The sequence below is a fragment of the Cherax quadricarinatus genome, chromosome 5, assembly GCF_038502225.1.
Source record: "Cherax quadricarinatus isolate ZL_2023a chromosome 5, ASM3850222v1, whole genome shotgun sequence".
In the NCBI taxonomy this organism is placed as follows: Eukaryota; Metazoa; Arthropoda; class Malacostraca; order Decapoda; family Parastacidae; genus Cherax; species Cherax quadricarinatus.
The window spans coordinates 48045010-48066385 of NC_091296.1; the positions used below are offsets into that span (position 1 = coordinate 48045010).

The 21376-nt window shown below is 39.0% G+C and overlaps 1 protein-coding gene across 2 annotated transcripts in view; it reads left to right on the plus strand.

The window, feature by feature from the left end:
* Positions 1–21376, plus strand: part of LOC128685132 (protein turtle homolog B-like) — a 519018-nt gene that overhangs the window by 327056 nt on the left and 170586 nt on the right. For both annotated transcript variants that reach the window (XM_070101774.1, XM_070101768.1), the window contains one exon: positions 10189–10319. In XM_070101774.1, coding sequence (XP_069957875.1) covers positions 10189–10319 — 131 coding nt within the window. The remainder of the gene's footprint in view (positions 1–10188; positions 10320–21376) is intronic.

Below are 21376 nucleotides of genomic sequence, written 5' to 3' on the forward strand. Positions count from 1 at the left end.
CTGAACAAGGCAGGCGAAATTGCCGACATGGAGAATGCTAAAGAATTTTCACGGCACACATAAGTACGATAAAGCACCTAAATTACTGCGATCGGTTGAAGTCCCTTGATTTGTATTCCCTGGAATGCAGGCGAGAAAGATACATGATAATATTCACACGGAAAATTCTAGAGGGATTGGTACCAGATTTGCACACGAAAATTACTCCCTATGAAAGAAAAAGACTCGGCAGGAGATGCAACATTTCCCAAATGAAAAGCAGGGGCGCGACGAGTACACTGAGAGTCAACTCAGTTAGTGACAGGGGCCCAAGACTTTTTCAAGTGCTTCACATACATAATGGAGATTACCAGTAGACAGCTGGCTGTCTTCAAGAAGGCACTGGACAGGCACCTAAAGTTAGTATCTGACCAGCCGGGTTGTAGTTCGTACGTCAGTTTGCGTGTCGCCAACAGTAACAGCCTAGTTGATCAGACCCTGATCCACCACGAGGCCTAGTCTCAGAATGGGCCGCGGGGGCGTTGAACCCCGAAACCCTCTCCAAGTATACTCCAGGTACATTATGGATCTTACCTTTACCACTTCACTCTCCAGGTCGTTCCACTTCCTGACTACTTTATCTTAGGTTGTTTAGAATTCGTGTATAACTTTCACTTCTTCTGTGCCGTTGGTCAGTTCATTTAACTTTACCCCCTTTTTATGCTGGAAATATAATTTATGACGTCCACAAGGCATATTTCTGTGACATTTCCAGATATGCCAGTACTGACCTCATTTCTGCCCAATTAAAACGACTTGATTTATTCGTTTTTCCAGTGAGTGAGTGAGAGAGAGAGAGATAGATAGAGAGAGAGAGAGAGAGAGAGAGAGAGAGAGAGAGAGAGAGAGAGAGAGAGAGAGAGAGAGAGAGAGAGAGAGAGGACACTTTCGTGATTCACACCATTTGTTCACTGCTTTCGTACTAACTGTATCAAATAGTCTTCCTAGCATTTTCAAATGTCTTCGACTATTTTTTCAAGTGTGAGTATATCTCTTGCTTCCCGCTCTACTACTCATGTAAAATTTAGCTCTTTTAATTTATCATCGAATTCTAGGCCACTGTTTTAGAAACAGTAATTGCCTTAAGCTTTCGAATCCCAGTGATCTGAATGGCTTCTTATTTTTTGTTTCCTCTCTGTGCTCTTTTGCTCAAGCCGTTAATGTTATTTTGTCTGTGTCTCAAGCTGAATGTTGGATGTGATCATCCTATGTTATTTGGAGTTCCCTGTTAGTCACTTTATTCAGGTTGTCTAGCTTGTGTATGAGTTACATCTATATTCCCTGACCTAATTCTAAGGAAGTCAGACCATCTTTTTCTTTTCTGCATTTAGGTTATTTGAGTATCTTTCTCTTCTGTATAAGCCAATCTTGGTCTTCCCCAAAAAAAAAAAAAAAAAAAAGTTGCGTTTCTCAGTTGGTTTATTAACCAACGTCTCGTCATTGTATTGTTCTTTACTCTGAACGGAATGGGTGTCAGCCAAACTTAAAAATGTAGGTTAGCGTTCGTTGCTTTTCCCGTGTCTTGATGAAAGTCGGTAAAGCACGGACAGTCTTCCATATACCTGGTAGTTCTCCTATCTCCACGAATGTATTATAGATCCTCGTTAGTGTGGTGCATACGATCTCTATTGCTCCCTTGAGGATCTATGATGTCTAGTTATATTTAACGTGTCCACTTCTTTTGTTTACCGTATTGACCTCATCCTCTGTTTAGAATGTTATAACAAGGCCGCTCAGTATTATAAAATTAATGATCTTTCATCCTCCGTACATTCCTTTCATTTTTTATAAATTTTGTCTTAATATGATTGTTTAAAAATTTAGTTCGAAATTTAACCGAAATATTTTGATGCCATTCTCGCATTGTTAATTTTTTTTTTTTACATCCTTTATGATTTTAAGGTATTCTTTGTTTTTGTTTAGCTTAAATATTAATTAGTTTACTTATGCTTTTTGCGATGAACATTTTCAGAATGATCTCTTGCATTTTTATTTGGTGAACTATTAGTTATCTTTATACTTCTGTCCTCTCTTTCTCTTTCAACTCCCTATCATCCTTTTCCTTCCTTCCTTCGTGTCAAGAATAAAACCTTCCAGTGTTTTCGTTGCATCTCTGGATAAGAACTTTCTCTGTATTTTGCATCCCTTAGCTATTGCAAATATCGCTAACTTTTCTTCCATTTAGTCTACTTATACTTTCATTCTCTATATTCTATGCTTCTGCTTCCCCCTCCACCAAGTAATCACACACAACAATGCAGTGAGTGTCAGCTCCCAGAGGCTCCTTGCATTTAACCCTTTCAATATCTTCATTCTTTTTGAATATTACATTTAATCCTGAGGGTTCATCTTCTATACTCATCGTTAATGATGACCACCAGTGTTTATGACACATCAATATTTGGGTTTATTTACTCAATGAATTCATCTCTCCACTGCTTATGACTCATGACCTTCATTTAGCAAACTTTCCTATGTTAAAATACGATATTCACCTCTTACCTATGGAGGAGGAACTCAAGTACGTAAGAAGGGGTGGATGGGTTACAGTAGGTTTTGAATATCAGGAATTTGAGGGAGGGGCGAGTGGTTTTTGAGTGATAAAAAAAGGAAAGTTGAAAAATTATGGAAAAAAAAGCTTTCTTCCCAAAAAAGCAGTGCATAATTCTGGCAACATGATGATGTAATTCACTTGTTTCTATTATAATTCTAAGTATGCTTTTTTTCCAAAAACGCAATTTTTTTTCTCTTGCTGTCATCTAAAAGACATGATGGCAATGTGTTAGTTTTGTTTTACTTTTTCCTCCCAAAATTACGATTTATATAATTGTTTCATTCTAAATGCACTACATTGCAACTCCTCTGAAGACTTCATTCAAATGAAGGGGATGATAACAGGACGGCTGCTGTGGGCTGTCAACATGTGTTGAGGTGTGCAACATACTGAAATGTGGCGCACTGTGACCGTAGAGTTATACAGAAAACGTAATGTATGTATAACTCAGGAATAAGTATTGACATTATTTTCCATTTTTGGCGAAAAGTATTTGTAGGAGTGTCATGTTTTTTGTACATGTTATTGAGTAATGATGGTTCTACTAGCATGTAAAGTAGATTTGCGATATATTTTACCGCTTTGTTTTTATTGATTTTTTCTCCCCCCAAAAATCCTTAAATAATAAAATTCCACATTTTTTATTATGCAGTCTATTGACATTTTCGCTCAAATGGCGTTGGTACCAAGATTATCTAGCCCTTATCTTTCATCTGATGTCAACTAGATCATTGTACATCTTACCACTTATGTAGATAAGGGAGTTTTATGCCCTATGGAATAGGGACTATATATTTTCCTGTATCTTTTAAGGCAGAAAGTCTCTACAAACTCCTGCTTCAATAACTGTAAAAAGTTCCCTGAAATTGGACCAAAAATAAACAAAAAATAATATCACTAGCTCCTACCTTGATTGTTCAACAGTCTTGTGTGAGAATGTTAGAGGGAAGTAAGGACTCGTGGATTTTGTACGTTCACGTGATGGTGGAGGGTAAATAGGGTAATACTTATAAAGATATTCAGGGAAACCGGTTAGCCGGATTTGTGCCATGGAGATGAGAAATACCGTGCCTTCACCCTAAAGGACGTAAGGGGGAGAGGTGAATATTGTAGTTAGGAGCGTCTTGGGTCATTTGAAATGTGATGTCTTGGCGCTTTAATGTATAATGGTGAATATTAATCCTCTTTGGGTTCATCCTACATCGGTGGGAGACAATCTGAAATTTCCAACAATACAGGAGAGGGTTAGGTTTATATAAGGGCAAATTTGAAGATCACATGAATGTATGAAAATGTTGAGATTAGATGTTGAATCCATGTTTACCGGAGAATCAATGCAGGGCCTTGATTTCACACGAAGTTAAATTCCCTTTAGTACTCAACAAATTCAGTGAACTCAACATGGTCTGGGTTACCACCAACGTCTTTTCTTTCAGTGGTAAATTCACATTCTTTTCATGGAGTTTTTTCGAAGCTTAATTACAGTGGGACGTCAAATCCATTTACGTGAAGCGGTACGGATAAGTAGACTACATTTTCACTTTCAGTAACGAGCACGTGTGCGCTAGTCACAACTTGGTGCTCTGTGAATTTAAGCGTATTGTTGGCTACCCAAGGTTACTGCAGGAGTCACTGTGTCAGAGTAGGGAACAACCCCTGAAGTGATTTACAAGTTGCCTGAGCCACAGTGATATCGGCTGCGTAAGTCACTCGGCAGGTTCAGTGTCACGCAGGCGTTGTTGCCATATGTGCCACCCAAGAAAGATAAGTGAAATCAGTGTGTCACCAGTGAAAGAAGCACAGTAATTAGGAATATATTATATATAAGAAAGAAAGAGAGATGAAGGTACACCAGGACATTACAACGAGTAGGACATTGTACAGGCTGAATCACAAGTATTTCGCCTATGCGTGGTTTTGGGGACTCGGGGGCTGTTTTGTGAATTGTCCCTCTCCTAGTATGACAAAGAATAGGCTAATACGTGCTCAGTAACGAATAGTAACTGGTAAATTAAAAGTGAACTAGAGCGGGCAGAGAGGTGTCTATTAGACTAGAGCCACTGGGAAGATGGATAAACAAAGAAGGCACAAGCTATAATGGGGTTGTGGGTTAGATCAGATCAGACGAGAACAGCACACCACATGTAACACCCAAACTGCACATACACACTCACACAGCCATGGAGAAGATTATCAAAAGAGTAATGGAGAACCTACAACGAACAAGCTTATGAACGACAACCAGCACGGATTCAGGGAAGGAAAATCCTGTGTCACAAACCTACTGGAGGGTTATGACAAGGTAACGGAAATAAGACACGGAAGAGAGGGGTGGGCTGCAAGAAAGCCTTCAACACAGTTCCTCACAAGACCGCAGGCATAGTATAGACTAGGCGGCCAAAGACTGCAAACCTCACAGACCTACAGAGTACATCTCCTGAGGGGCACATCAACCACATAATTGGTGCAGTATATGGGCGCCTGCCAAACCTAAGAATAGCATTCCTGTACCTCAGTAAGGAATCGTTGAAGACTATATACACCATGTATGTCAGTCCCATATTTGATAATGCAGCTAAAGTTTGGAACCCACTAGTCTTATTGCAAAGGCCTGCAACAAGACTAGTCCTGGAGTTAAGTGGAAAGTCCGTCGAAGAAAGGTTAAGGAAAATCAACCAGACGACACTGGAGGACACGACGGTTAGGGGAGACATGATAACGACTTAAGAAACACTGCGAGGAATTGACAAGTTGGATAGAGACAAGATGTTCCGGAGATGAGACACAGAAACAAAGGGTCACAATTGGAAATTGAAGACTGAGGTAAGCCAAAGGGATGTTAGGAAATATTTCTTCAATCACAGAGTTGTCAGGATGTGGAATAGTCTGGAATGTGATATAGTGAAGGCAGGATTCATACATAGCTTTATGAAGAGGTATGACAAAGCTCAAGGAACATTGACAGTGACCTAGTAACGACCAATGAAGAGGCGGGGCCAGGAGCTGTGAATCGACATCTGCAACCACATTTATGAGGGTGTACAAACACACAAAAAAGGAAATTGGCAACTGCAAGAAAGAGTTGATAAACTAAGGGTGGACGAAGTTAGGGTGAGATATAAGCACCTGTTGGCAGAAAGGTGGGCTAGTGCATGTATGGGTAATGGAGGGGGGGTTGAAGATAGATGGAATAATTTTAAAAATGCATTTGCTAGAATGTGAAGCAGGAGTTTGTGGCTATAGGAGGGTGAGAGCAGGAGAAAAGAGGAGTGATTGGTGGAAGGATGAGGTAAAGGGTGCGATATAAGAGAAAAGGGTATCTTATAAGAGGTTTTTACAAAGCAGAAATGATATAAGAAAGGCAGAGTATATGGAAACTAAAAAAAAAAGGTGAAAAGAGTGGTGAGAGTGCAAAAAGGAGAGCAAATCATAGAGTGGGAGACGCACTATCAAGAAATTTTGCTGAGAATGAGAATTTTTTTGGAGAAAAACAGGTTAATAAAGCCTAGGGAACCAATAAATTTGTCACTTAAAACAGAGTAGATGAGTTAGTAGATGAGGAGGTGGGGGTATTGGGTAGATAGCTGGAATATTTTGAGGAACTTGAAAATGTTGTTGAAGAAAGAGAGGCAGCAATTTCATGCACTGGCTAGGGAGGTATAACATTTTTCAGGAGTGAAGAAGAGCAGGATGTGAGTGTAGGCGATGTGCGTAGAATGAAAAGGGGGGTAAAGCAGGTGGAACTGACTTGATCATGACTAATTTTAAAAGCTGGGGATGACATAATGTTGGAGTGGTTGGTATTTTTGTTTATTTAGTGTATGAAAAAGGGGGAGGGACCTAGGGATTGCCAGAGAACATTTATAGTTCCTTTATATAAAGGGAAGAGGGACCCTGTTAGTATGTTGCATCAATCCCAATTTAGCCATATTTTAATAAATATTGCTATTCATTTTCTTATTCATTAACTAAAGAATGTTTATTGTGACTGACTTCAAAGTATTATTGACGGTAAGTGGTCTATAAGCTTAGTCCGAGTAAGTGCAAATTTTGAATTTTACTAAAATAATTAAAAAGAAATTTGGAATCGTGGAGAATATCTTATCTGATCGGCTTCAAACGTTTACCATTGCACAACTTTATAACATACAGCTTATTTGCTCACTTTTAGCTGAGTAAATTTCAGTTTGTCTCTTACATTAAGCAGTTTTTTCCTATGTAATAACTAGAGAATGTTTCTCATCAGCAACAGACCATAATTACTGGTGGATCTTAATATGCAGAATTTATTTATGAATTTTGAGTTGTATAAGTACCAATTTATTATTTTTTGCAATATTTTCGTCTGCTTTCTCAAAATTTCCGTTTATTACTTGAGAACACTTTATTTAATCGGTTTTAAATTTTCATCGTTTTTGTAATGCATCTTGGTCAAGATTCATGTGAGTGTAGGCGTGCGTGCAGCATGCACAGTGCTCCCCTCAAGGGAGGTTCTTTGACGCTGGTGAGGTGCTCTTGATCTGGGGAATTGGATCTGTGCTCCGGTTCCCTGAATTGAGTCTGAATACCCTACATTCCCCCCACATGCGCTGTATAACCCTACTGGTTTAGCGCTCCCCCGTGATTATAATATGCACAGTGCTGATTAGGTTATTCCCAATTTTTTTCCGTATGATAAATAGAGAAAGGCTCTGATCAGCTTTAAAATTTCAAGACTGGTGTTTCCTATCTATAAAAAATTCCTATAATTAATGGAGTGTGAAGTTGCACTTTTGCCACTTTTATTCTCTTATTGCCTTATTTTGCATTGATGCCGGTGAGTGGTTCTTGCTTGAATCAAATTTAAATGGCTGTCATTCCACAGGTGCTGTATGACCTACATGGATTCTGGTTTTTTTTTCGGATTAAAATATAACAGTTGTGAACTGTACCAATCTTCAAAAACTGATGCATCATATGAAATGGATTAAACGTTTCCTGGCTTAAGACAGTGTAGGAGAATATTTTTTTTCCACCCAATGATTGCCGAGTGCCTCTCCTGTGATTCCTCTCAATATTTAAACGCTAGTACTAAACTGCATTATCACCCTATGTCGGGCTCTGCATTATTCCAGTTGCGTGCATTGAGGCAAAGGGAACCGGGGTTATGTAATATGGAAATCCTCGGAACGCGCAGTGACTGAAATATATCAAGATTTAAGTATGCGACGTAATGTGTGACCCTCTCAAGAAGGAACACATCTTTGTAAACTTATTAAGATACATTCTTCCCCAAGGAGCGTGAACAGAAAGCTGAATCGATAGATACGTAGAGGGTAGAATGATTGATGGATGGGTGGAAGATAAACTGACGGATCAATAGATGAAAGATTAATCAATACATAGGTACCCGTGTGTTAGGCGACTACTGTGGGTGGCAGCCAATGGGGGTGTCAAAAACACTTAGAGTTGTACTACGAAATAAGATGAGGAAGGACAATACATAGTTTATCATTCATCAGTAACAAAGTATATGTAAGCGGTAAGACAAAAAAAATAAAAAAAAGTATGTAAACAAGGTATTGCAACTCCCTCACTAAAAAATGGGTTCCCTGAATGAGCATTAGTGACAAGTACAATTGACAGCAATTCGTCCCCCTTTATCTCACCGCCCCATAAATATGATAATTCACTTATCTGCAAATTTCCCCCACTTTGTATGCTTCAAATGTGTTTTACTGCTAATGGCGACGATAACTGGGTCACAAGGCTTCAGCGTTTCATATATCGGATTTGCATTTATTTCGATTGAATTTTCAGGCAACTCTCTGCCTCTTTTTTGTGTTATCTGGCATCGAATGGCCATTTGGTGGCGTCTGATGCTTTTTGGTTTCAATGGCAAACCATTTATAGCCTTTTATCAACTGTTTGTGTCTATTAAACTCCACAACCTCTTTTTTGTGTTATCTGGCATCGAATGGCCATTTGGTGGCGTCTGATGCTTTTTAGTTCCAATTGCAAAACCATTTATAGCCTTTCATTAACTGTTAGTGTCTCTTAAACTCCACAGCTGTTATCAGGAATGGCTGAAAGAACGTGCAAATATTAGACGATCTCTCTATTTAAGTTTCTCCTACAATTTATTATACATAAAGTCTCTTGCATTTAAAATTAATAAATAATACATACATTTATTGACGTTACAGCGCATTTCGTAATGAAATTTCATACTGATCTTCTCTTGATGTCTAGGGGCCACTGCATCAATGTTGCTTATTTTGCTATTGGTAGATACTGTGGTAATTTAGTGACATGTAGATAACAGGCACTTACTATTGTATATATAATACAATACTGAAACATATTCACGTTGACAGTTTCACAAATAAGTGAAATTAAATGATAAGTCTACCAAAGACAAGGAACCCTTACCTCTCCGTCATATCAGGCTTCTTCAGTTTGAATAGGTAAGGAATGAGGTACCCGCCACCAGGAGAGGTATCACCGAACCTTTACTAATATGACTACGAATGATTATCACCTGATATTTAAACGGGTAGAGCCTGACATTATTCCCGCCATCTGTAGTACTCTATTGCTATGCCTTTTGTTAGACGATAGGTGGGACGAATTTCCTAGTTTAAATTAAATTGTCCTAGAGATAAATTAAATTCTGTAATTGATGCAAACGGGTTTATTCAATAATGCTTCCTCTTACATAAATATCAGAATTGAAAACATAATTGTGTTTGCTGAAATCCATTTTGTGATTCAATCATTTACTTGACAGTGCACAGCATTGCTTGTATGGCTCGTCCTAGCACTCTTGATCTGTTCCTATATATTCAAATATCTTCCTGTTTTTCTCACACACATTTTTTTAATAATGTTGGCAAGGACACAATTATACATTCATGCCAATGTTCTCATTCGATGGAGTTTTGAATACTAATCTGTTGATAGTGAATTGTATCTGTATATTACATTATAGTTCAATATTTGGTAACAGAAATGCCTGGGAGTCGGCTTGCTGGCAACAAGGTCTATGAAAAATTTGTACCATAAAAATGGTGACTGGGAAAGGTTGGTGGTTTACAGACACATTTTTTTGGGAGAAAGATCATTATGCATATAAGCAAACAGCAGGAATGTAGCAGAGTATAGTGGTGCCAGACTGATTTGTGGATGTGACAGTCGTCCTGAAAATTTTCAGGACGTGTCAAGAAAATGACGTTGGGCAGCATGTAGTAAAAGAATCATAGGTTTTCTATATATCATCAAATTCAGTTCTTTTCCTTGTCTCTTTCTCATCCTGGTATATATCCTCGTCTCCTCCTTTTAACCAGATATTCTCGGTACCCAAAACACGCTTAGACATAAAAATGGCGGTTTTCATAAATTTAATTGATTCATTACCCCTTCTCTTTTCCCTTTGAAAACCTGGCTGCAGTACGTGTTTGTCCTATTAGCACACGGAGGATTACTCCTTCATTGATCCTTGCACTAAACTACCCACGCAGATATAGGGCTACACATGAATGCTATATCTCCTTTTCCTATTTCCTGATTTCATTTTCGTCGTGAATTTAACGTGTCTTTCTCGTCTGTGCCCACAGATGCGCCCCGGGTCAAGCTCCGACTCGGAGCTAACCTGGGTGACCGACCCATCACGGAGGGTGTCGATGTTTACTTCGAGTGTGAAATCTCTTGCAACCCTCCAGCCAGGGACGTGGTCTGGCACAAGGACGTGAGTACTGAGCCTGGGAAAGTCAGTATGTGGGAAGGTGAGACGGGAGAGAGAGAGAGAGAGAGAGAGAGAGAGAGAGAGAGAGAGAGAGAGAGAGAGAGAGAGAGAGAGAGAGAGAGAGAGAGAGAGAGAGAGAGAGAGAGAGAGAGAGAGAGAGAGAGAGAGAAAAAAAAGAGAGAGAGACGGGTGGAGGGAGCTATAGCAGGAGTTAGTAAACAATGACTGAGGGAGTGAGAAGGAGTAAACCTGTGAGTGAGCATGTAAATGAGACATAAAAGTGACATGATAAGAAAAAAAAAAAGAGACCAACACTGGCATAGGCACATAAACGGACAGGCAGGCAAAGAGAAATGAGTATGAGAATACATAAAATCGAGGGTTCGAGACTCGACCAGTGCAGTTAGTAGTAATCAGCTTAAAAACTACTTGTTTCTGAATGCACATATATATATATATATATATATATATATATATATATATATATATATATATATATATATATATATATATATATATATATTAACACATAGGCCGAATCCCACCAAGGCAGGGTGGCCCGAAAAAGAAGAACTTTCACCATCATTCACTCCATCACTGTCTTGCCAGAAGGATGCTTTACACTACAGTTTTTAAACTGCAACATTAACACCCCTCCTTCAGAGTGCAGGCACTGTACTTCCCATCTCCAGGACTCAAGTCCGGCCTGCCGGTTTCCCTGAATCCCTTCATAAATGTTACTTTGCTCACACTCCAACAGCACGTCAAGTATTAAAAACCATTTGTCTCCATTCACTCCTATCAAACACGCTCACGCATGCCTGCTGGAATTCCAAGCCCCTCGCACACAAAACCTCCTTTACCCCCTCCCTCCAACCTTTCCTAGGCCGACCCCTACCCCGCCTTCCTTCCACTACAGACTGATACACTCTTGAAGTCATTCTGTTTCGCTCCATTCTCTCTACATATCCAAACCACCTCAACAACCCTTCCTCAGCCCACTGGACAACAGTTTTGGTAATCCCGCACCTCCTCCTAACTTCCAAACTACGAATTCTCTGCATTATATTCACACCACACATTGCCCTCAGACATGACATCTCCACTGCCTCCAGCCTTCTCCTCGCTGCAACATTCATCACCCATGCTTCACACCCATATAAGAGCGTTGGTAAAACTATACTCTCATACATTCCCCTCTTTGCCTCCAAGGACAAAGTTCTTTGTCTCCACAGACTCCTAAGTGCACCACTCACTCTTTTTCCCTCATCAATTCTATGATTCACCTCATCTTTCATAGACCCATCTGCTGACACGTCCACTCCCAAATATCTGAATACGTTCACCTCCTCCATACTCTCTCCCTCCAATCTGATATTCAATCTTTCATCACCTAATCTTTTTGTTATCCTCATAACCTTACTCTTTCCTGTATTCACCTTTAATTTTCTTCTTTTGCACACCCTACCAAATTCATCCACCAATCTCTGCAACTTCTCTTCAGAATCTCCCAAGAGCACAGTGTCATCAGCAAAGAGCAGCTGTGACAACTCCCACTTTATGTGTGATTCTTTATCTTTTAACTCCACGCCTCTTGCCAAGACCCTCGCATTTACTTCTCTTACAACCCCATCTATAAATATATTAAACAACCACGGTGACATCACACATCCTTGTCTAAGGCCTACTTTTACTGGGAAATAATTTCCCTCTTTCCTACATACTCTAACTTGAGCCTCACTATCCTCGTAAAAACTCTTCACTGCTTTCAGTAACCTACCTCCTACACCATACACTTGCAACATCTGCCACATTGCCCCCTATCCACCCTGTCATACGCCTTTTCCAAATCCATAAATGCCACAAAGACCTCTTTAGCCTTATCTAAATACTGTTCACTTATATGTTTCACTGTAAACACCTGGTCCACACACCCCCTACCTTTCCTAAAGCCTCCTTGTTCATCTGCTATCCTATTTTCCGTCTTACTCTTAATTCTTTCAATTATAACTCTACCATACACTTTACCAGGTATACTCAACAGACTTATCCCCCTATAATTTTTGCACTCTCTTTTATCCCCTTTGCCTTTATACAAAGGAACTATGCATGCTCTCTGCCAATCCCTAGGTACCTTACCCTCTTCCATACATTTATTAAATAATTGCACCAACCACTCCAAAACTATATCCCCACCTGCTTTTAACATTTCTATCTTTATCCCATCAATCCCAGCTGCCTTACCCCCTTTCATTTTACCTACTGCCTCACGAACTTCCCCCACACTCACAACTGGCTCTTCCTCACTCCTACAAGATGTTATTCCTCCTTGCCCTATACACGAAATCACAGCTTCCCTATCTTCATCAACATTTAACAATTCCTCAAAATATTCCCTCCATCTTCCCAATACCTCTAACTCTCCATTTAATAACTCTCCTCTCCTATTTTTAACTGACAAATCCATTTGTTCTCTAGGCTTTCTTAACTTGTTAATCTCACTCCAAAACTTTTTCTTATTTTCAACAAAATTTGTTGATAACATCTCACCCACTCTCTCATTTGCTCTCTTTTTACATTGCTTCACCACTCTCTTAACCTCTCTCTTTTTCTCCATATACTCTTCCCTCCTTGCATCACTTCTACTTTGTAAAAACTTCTCATATGCTAACTTTTTCTCCCTTACTACTCTCTTTACATTATCATTCCACCAATCGCTCCTCTTCCCTCCTGCACCCACTTTCCTGTAACCACAAACTTCTGCTGAACACTCTAACACTACATTTTTAAACCTACCCCATACCTCTTCGACCCCATTGCCTATGCTCTCATTAGCCCATCTATCCTCCAATAGCTGTTTATATCTTACCCTAACTGCCTCCTCTTTTAGTTTATAAACCTTCACCTCTCTCTTCCCTGATGCTTCTATTCTCCTTGTATCCCATCTACCTTTTACTCTCAGTGTAGCTACAACTAGAAAGTGATCTGATGTATCTGTGGCCCCTCTATAAACATGTACATCCTGAAGTCTACTCAACAGTCTTTTATCTACCAATACATAATCCAACAAACTACTGTTATTTCGCCCTACATCATATCTTGTATACTTATTTATCCTCTTTTTCTTAAAATATGTATTACCTATAACTAAACCCCTTTCTATACAAAGTTCAATCAAAGGGCTCCCATTATCATTTACACCAGGCACCCCAAACTTACCTACCACACCCTCTCTAAAAGTTTCTCCTACTTTAGCATTCAGGTCCCCTACCACAATTACTCTCTCACTTGGTTCAAAGGCTCCTATACATTCACTTAACATCTCCCAAAATCCCTCTCTCTCCTCTGCATTCCTCTCTTCTCCAGGTGCATACACGCTTATTATGACCCACTTCTCGCATCCAACCTTTACTTTAATCCACATAATTCTTGAATTTACACATTCATATTCTCTTTTCTCCTTCCATAACTGATCATTTAACATTACTGCTACCCCTTCCTTTGCTCTAACTCTCTCAGATACTCCAGATTTAATCCCATTTATTTCCCCCCACTGAAACTCTCCTACCCCCTTCAGCTTTGTTTCGCTTAGGGCCAGGACATCCAACTTCTTTTCATTCATAACATCAGCAATCATCTGTTTCTTGTCATCCGCACTACATCCACGCACATTTAAGCATCCCAGTTTTATAAAGTTTTTCTTCTTCTCTTTTTTAGTAAATGTCTACAGGAGAAGGGGTTACTAGCCCATTGCTCCCGGCATTTTAGTCGCCTCATACGACACGCATGGCTTACGGAGGAAAGATTCTTTTCCACTTCCCCATGGACAATAGAAGAAATAAAGAAGAACAAGAGCTAATTAGAAAAAGGAGAAAAACCTAGATGTATGTAAATATATATATGCATGTGCGTGTCTGTGAAGTGTGACCAAAGTGTAAGTAGGAGTAGCAAGATATCCCTGTTATCTAGCGTGTTTATGAGACACAAAAAGAAACCAGCAATCCTACCATCATGCAAAACAGTTACAGGTTTTTGTTTCACAGTCATCTGGCAGGATGGTAGTACTTCCCTGGGTGGTTGCTGTCTACCAACCTACTACCTACAAACCTGTCTACCTACCTACCTATATATATATATATATATTTATATATATATATATATATATATATATATATATATATATATATATATATATATATATATATATATATATATATATATATATATATATATATATATATATATATATTTATAGGATGGGGTCCACCTCTGGTGTAAATTGAGGGGCCCATAGCCTCGGAGAAGTGGATAAAAAGGCTTCAAGGAAAAATATTTTGATTTCTTCCTGAAGCCGTTTGAATATTCCACTTCCCCTACCACCCCATCTTTTCATATTTATTTTTTTTACTAATAGGAATATTTTTTTACATAATATGGTACAGAAGATTTAAGAGATACATAATTGATATAAAGGTGGCATATACGGTACATGTTGTTACGTGTGTATCACCGATTATAAGGTGAAAATCTCATCCAGCTCCTCAGAGCTGGGGCGTGTTCCCAAAATACAGCAGGCATTACCCCTTTGAACAGCCGCACTGAGCCGCTGGAACAGAAAACTAGCTGCCCTGGGATCCCTAGTTACCCTGATGAGTCTTTTTCCCAGCTCCTTAAGGAATTTAGATGCACTCTTTCCCCATGAGCCAAGGGTCTCTGAGCCTATGGGAACAAACATATAATGATGGGCAAGTTCTCCATATTTTCTAGACTTTTGGGACTCCCTGAAGCTGGCAGCTGCCCCTCCTTCCTCCCTGGTGTATTGGAGATAGGTATCAGCCAAGGTAGATGCACATGTATAGTCCCACACCACCTGCTTCCCATCTGTCCAGGCTTGAAGGGTGATACCATCTGGACGCTTCTGGCTGCCATCAGATCTGCATAGTTGGGGTGGCTCCCTTACTGCTGGGCATCCAGCTGTTGTGAGGCTCCTCTTGATAATGTCATTAACCTCCTCATGTCTTGCAATCTTTCCCTCAGATTTACGGCACACAAGACCATGGTACCCGAATCGGTCTGCAGCTTCACTGCCACAAATACACCTGTGTTCGGCGAGAATAGGGGCGGCAAGTCGAAGGGCAACACCGATGCGGATGGTCTGTGGGTCGAGACGTGTGCCAAGGCTGAAGTTGAGAACAGCCAACAGAAAGTCCCCAGCATGAGGGGCTCTCACTGCCAGGAGGCGGGCTCTATCCTTCCCTGACACACTCTGAAGCATTGTTGAGGCAATATTTTCCACTATTGGACCATCCCAGTGCGATTGTTTGTAGTTGTTGGGGGGAGCAGGTCTGGCTCCAGAGCCCGTTAGATTATCCCAGATCATTGCTCCGTCAATGAATTTTTGGTCCTGGACTCCTATCTTGTCCCTAAGATGTTCAGGGAGAATCGCTGCTACAAGCTCTCTGGATGCAATACACGAGGACAGAAAAGCAGGTAACGCAATCTGTGATGACTTGCTGACACCAATGCCTCCTAGTCTGACTGGAAGTGTAGCTTGGTTCCACTGCCCGTCTTCTAGAGTAAGGTTAAGTACTTTCGTAAAAATCTGCCTCAGAATACTGTCATATATATATATATATATATATATATATATATATATATATATATATATATATATATATATATATATATATATATATGTAGTTTACCTGGAGTTTACCTGGAGAGAGTTTCGGGGGTCAACGCCCCCGCGGCCCGGTCTGTGACCAGGCCTCCTGGTGGATCAGCGCCTGATCGACCAGGCTGTTGCTGCTGGCTGCACGCAAACCAACGTACGAGCCACAGCCCGGCTGATCAGGAACTGACTTTAGGTGCTTGTTCAGTGCCAGCTTGAAGACTGCCAGGGGTCTGTTGGTAATCCCCCTTATGTGTGCTGGGAGGCAGTTGAACAATCTCGGGCCCCTGACACTTATTGTATGGTCTCTTAACGTGCTAGTGACACCCCTGCTTTTCATTGGGGGGATGGTGCATCGTCTGCCAAGTCTTTTGCTTTCGTAGTGAGTGATTTTCGTGTGCAAGTTCGGTACTAGTCCCTCTAGGATTTTCCAGGTGTATATAATCATGTATCTCTCCCTTCTGCGTTCCAGAGAATACAGGTTTAGAAACTTCAAGCGCTCCCAGTAATTGAGGTGTTTTATCTCCGTTATGCGCGCCGTGTAGTGCTGAATAGGTAAAACTTGCTATTTTGGCTTAAGGAGCAGCACTCTTCATGCCGAACAAGGCAAGCGATAATTTTCTGTATGCAATAATTTCGCAAAAACTATTCTGATCCTAGTGAAAAAAAATGTATTTCATTGTGTTTGTTTATTATAAAATTATTTTAAACTTATCTAAAATATATTTAATTGAGTTAGGCTAAATTAAATTGCGTTTGTTATAATAAGGTTAGGTAAGTTTTCTAAGCTTTCATTTGGTGCAAAGTTATTAATTTTTACATTAACATAAATGAAAAAATAGTATATCTTTAAACGTAAACGTAAAATGAGTTCTTGCTGATTGACCAGTTATACCTATACGGCAAAACATTATATATATATATATATATATATATATATATATATATATATATATATATATATATATATATATATATATATATATATATATATATATAATGTCGTGTCGAATAGGCAGAACTTGCGATCTTGGCTTAAATAGCAACGCTCATCTTGCCATATAGGACAAGCGAAAATTTGTGTTTGCAATAATTTCGCCAAAATCATTCAGAACCTAACGAAAAAATATATTTCACTGTGTTTGTTTAGTATTAAATTACTGTAAACAAATCTAAATTATATTTAGTTGGGTTAGGCTAGAATTAATTGTTCTTGTTATAATAAGGTTAGGTAAGTTTTCTAAGATTCTTTTGGAGCAAAATTAAAAATTTTTGCATTAACATTAATGAAAAAAATATATCTTTAAACGTATAAGAGAAAATTTTAGAAAGAACTTAATTTTAAATGAGTTCTTGCTAATTGACCAGTTTTACGGCTTCAGGAAGAAATCCAAATATTCTTCCTTGAAGTCTTTTTATGCACTTCTCCGAGGCAATGGGTCCCACAATTTACACCAGAGGTGGACCCCATCCTATGTATATATATATATATATATATATATATATATATATATATATATATATATATATATATATATATGTTGTGCCGTATATATATAAACTATACTGCGACTATCCGAGGATTCGAACCCACGTCGTTTTGGCCCAAACATGGTGAGCGTCATGTGTGACTTTCGCTTATAGATTAATATCACTCGTACGTGGTTACAGTATAGTTATATATATATATGCAAAACAACCACTCTGAAAGAATAGAGTCACGAAAGCATTCAACATATATATATATATATATATATATATATATATATATATATATATATATATATATATATATATATTGTGTGTGTGTGTGTGTGTACAGAAAGAGATATTGGACAGTAAAGGTGAAGGTATAAGAGAAAGACTAGAAATAGAAACAATGGAGGAATAATAAACAAAGTTTTCATAAGCAGTTCCCAAACTTACGTGATAGACTCTTCATCACGAACTGGAAAATGAAAAAGATGATGTACTTTGGAAGCAAGATATTCAGTAATAAAAATAATGCATAAAGATGTCCAGATATACCTTAAATCGAGTCATTACCTACTGTTGCTGAAACAAAATGAGATTTTTTTAAGTGGTCACAACTTGCAGCTAAAACAAAATCATTTATAAAAAAATTCTTCGAAAATAATACAATATAAAATCAACAAAAATTCAGATATAACATCTTAGAAGACGGTTTTATGAAGCTAATTTAGTATACAACAACAACAACAACAATAACAACAACAAATCTGCTTTGTGCTTTATTTCTATGAAAAAAGTTTTCGGAAAGAGGGAGAGAAGTATGTTGGTGGACACTCGCAGAGGTTTAAGTGTAAATTGAATTCGGGAAGCGGCGAGACTCCGGGGAGGCATTAAATCAACGAGCGGAGATTGTCAGCAAGAGGAAGGAATTTAAACCTGTTGTATGATTTGAGGGAGAAACAAACACATCTAAGTGTTCTGTCGAACTTTGTCCCAGGCTGAGTTGTACCAGATTAGCTGTTGGCTACGACTTGTAAAGATGAATGAACAAGAAGCATATGGGAGAACATGGACTATACAGATGATAGAGGAATTTAAAGTCCACATCGAGGCAATCTGTTGTGGAATGTCTACTTCTATATAGATTAAGAAATATCTACTGATGTATACATTAAAGACTATCATCTATCATCTTGACGTTAGACTCAAGGTTCAATGATAGTAAAGCAGAAGATTTTCTCACCATCCACAGTTTCCGCAGTTCTAGTCAATCCGGATGGCTCTGAATACTCATTCTGTTTTGCTTTATTTTCCAATTTGAATCACAGGAAAGTTTGCTATTTTATATTACCCAATCTTAAGAGTATTTATGCACAGGATTGAACGAAGAAGCGATCCCTGAGGAAGTCCGCTTTCAACGTTTAGTCACTCGGACACCTCTACATTTAGTATTACTTTCTATTCTCTATTGATGGTGATGGTGATGATTAAGGGGAGGATGATGAGAACCAGCAGCAACAGATGACAACCAAGCGGGAGAGGAGGAAAGGGAGGAGCAACAGCAACAGTTGAAGACACAAGAGCAGCAGCAGCAGTATCAGGAGGAAGATGGCAGCAGCAAGAGTAACACTGTGAAGAAGAGCAGCAGAACAGGAGAAGCAACACGTAGAAGAGAAAGTGAAGGAAACCAAGGAGCAACAGGAGGAGGACGACGACGATGACGAGAAGGAGAATGAGGAGCAAAAAATAGGAGGAAGAGAAAGAGAATTAGAGAAGAGGAAGAAGAATAGGAGGAAGAGAAACAAGAATTGGAAGAAGAGATAGAAGAATAGAAGGAAAGAAGAATAGAAGGAGGAAGAGAAGAAAGGAAGAGGATGAGTAGTAGTGGGAAAAAAAATATCGAGAATTAGAAAAAGAAAGAAGTGGAGAAGCAGGAGGAAGGTAATACAAAGAAGAATTTAGACAAAAAAATTATTAGGCGAAAGAAAAGGAGGAAGTTGAAGCGGAAAAGAAAAGTTGCAAGGCAGGCGTGTTGAGAAGAAAAGAAAAAAAATCATCCACAAAAGAAGCTGCAAAAAAATGTGTCAACAAGAGGAAAGTTCTTGAGGAAAAGTTAGTGTTGTAATCATTTCTGGGAGCACCTAGTATTGACGCGCTCTTCAAGTTGAACCCTTTACTACAGCCACTCCTCTCCCTTCAAGGCTAACGGACTCTTGTTCTAGGAAGCTGGAAATGCCGTTTTCTTTACACGGATCAAACCTCATTGCTACCCATTTGAGTTTAGCGGTTCCCATAATTACTTTTATTAACACATCGGCCGTTTCCCACCAAGGTAGGGGTGACCCTTCCCATAATTATATCAGTAATAAATAATTTTCCTAAGATCAGGAGCTTTACACCGGCATCAAGGAGAACCTCCCCGCTCTCTGAAATTTAAAATATAGAAAATTATTTATTCTTATAATTATATCAATAATTTTAAATACATTCCATTTAAGAGGGAGGGGAGGGACGCACTGATGCTGGTGAAGAGCTCTTGGTCTTAGGAAGTCGAGTTGCCTATTCTGTCTTTATATCCACTCTGATTACCGCCTATCCAAACCTGGCAATTCCCCACCACCAACCTCTGTTATTTCCAACCTTAATTTTGTCCTATACGGTATTAACTTCAGCTATTTTTTTTTATCTGGGTTAGTATAGGTTAAGGTCCATTAACCCAGAATAATTAATGTCATAGTGCCGCAGCGGGAACAATTAATATCTTACCCGCAACTTAAAGATGATTTAAACGTTCTCAGACTATAACTGAACATTATTAGATTGGTTTAAAAATAGACCCAGTACGAATGAAACGTCGTTCAAAGCTTCCACTCCAAACTTCAGGATATTTGAAAGTCAAATGACTAAATTTGATGCACAAAAACGAACCACTTAGAAGCGCCAGGAAGAGAATATGCCACAAAAGAGACTTTCACATTTTGTTTTCATCATTGTTTTCAGTGTCTTTAGTCATTGTCAAATAAAAAAAAAGATATTTGCTTAAGAGGATGGGTTATACACCAAGGCTATAAAGTCAAAAACACCAGTAAACCAGTGATTGGTAGGGGACAAGTGTAGTGGCTCCAGAAGCGGGTCTAAGTCATATGATGACCCGCAGCTAGAGCTTTAGGTCATTTGACAGAGGCCTTCCGCTGGATTACCAGTCCACCCATTTAAAAATTATGGTTATATATTCTGCCAGTGATTAGCTGCCGCCGTCTCTGTACGTAAGAACAGAATTAGCTCAGCACCCCTGTTGTATTTTAGTTTGTGTGAAGCGGAAACCCGTGTGGGTTATTCAGCGCAAGAAGTGATGAAGGCTCAATACGCCGTCTAGAAATCATGTGACGCGCTCTAGTATATACAACTAGTTAGATTATTTTCCCTCCCCTTTAACGATTCCTGAATGTGTTCATAAGCTCCTTATCCATATCATGATCGAGGTAGCAGTTGGAAATAAAGCTATAATAGACCCACAATGTTATTAAACTATATTAACAATAGATTTAAGTGTGAAGTTAGCCACTATGTTGTCTGTTTAGAACGAGATTCTTTAGGAAACAGCAACCACAGCCTCTAATAATTACGTATCTACCAGTCATAATTTCTTCTCTCCTCTGTCCTGTCTCACTCTTCTCATCAAGCAGGATAAACTATAAAGCTATAATAGACCCACAGTGTTATTAAACTATATTAACAATCCTACCCTGCAGCGCTGTATAGCCCTTGTGGCTTAGCGCTTCTTTTTGATTACAGTATAATAAATAATATATTAACAATAGATTTAAGTATGAAGTTAGCCACTATTTTGTCTGTTTAGAACGAGATCCTTTAGGAAACGGCAGCCACAGCCTCTAATAATTACGTATCTACCAGT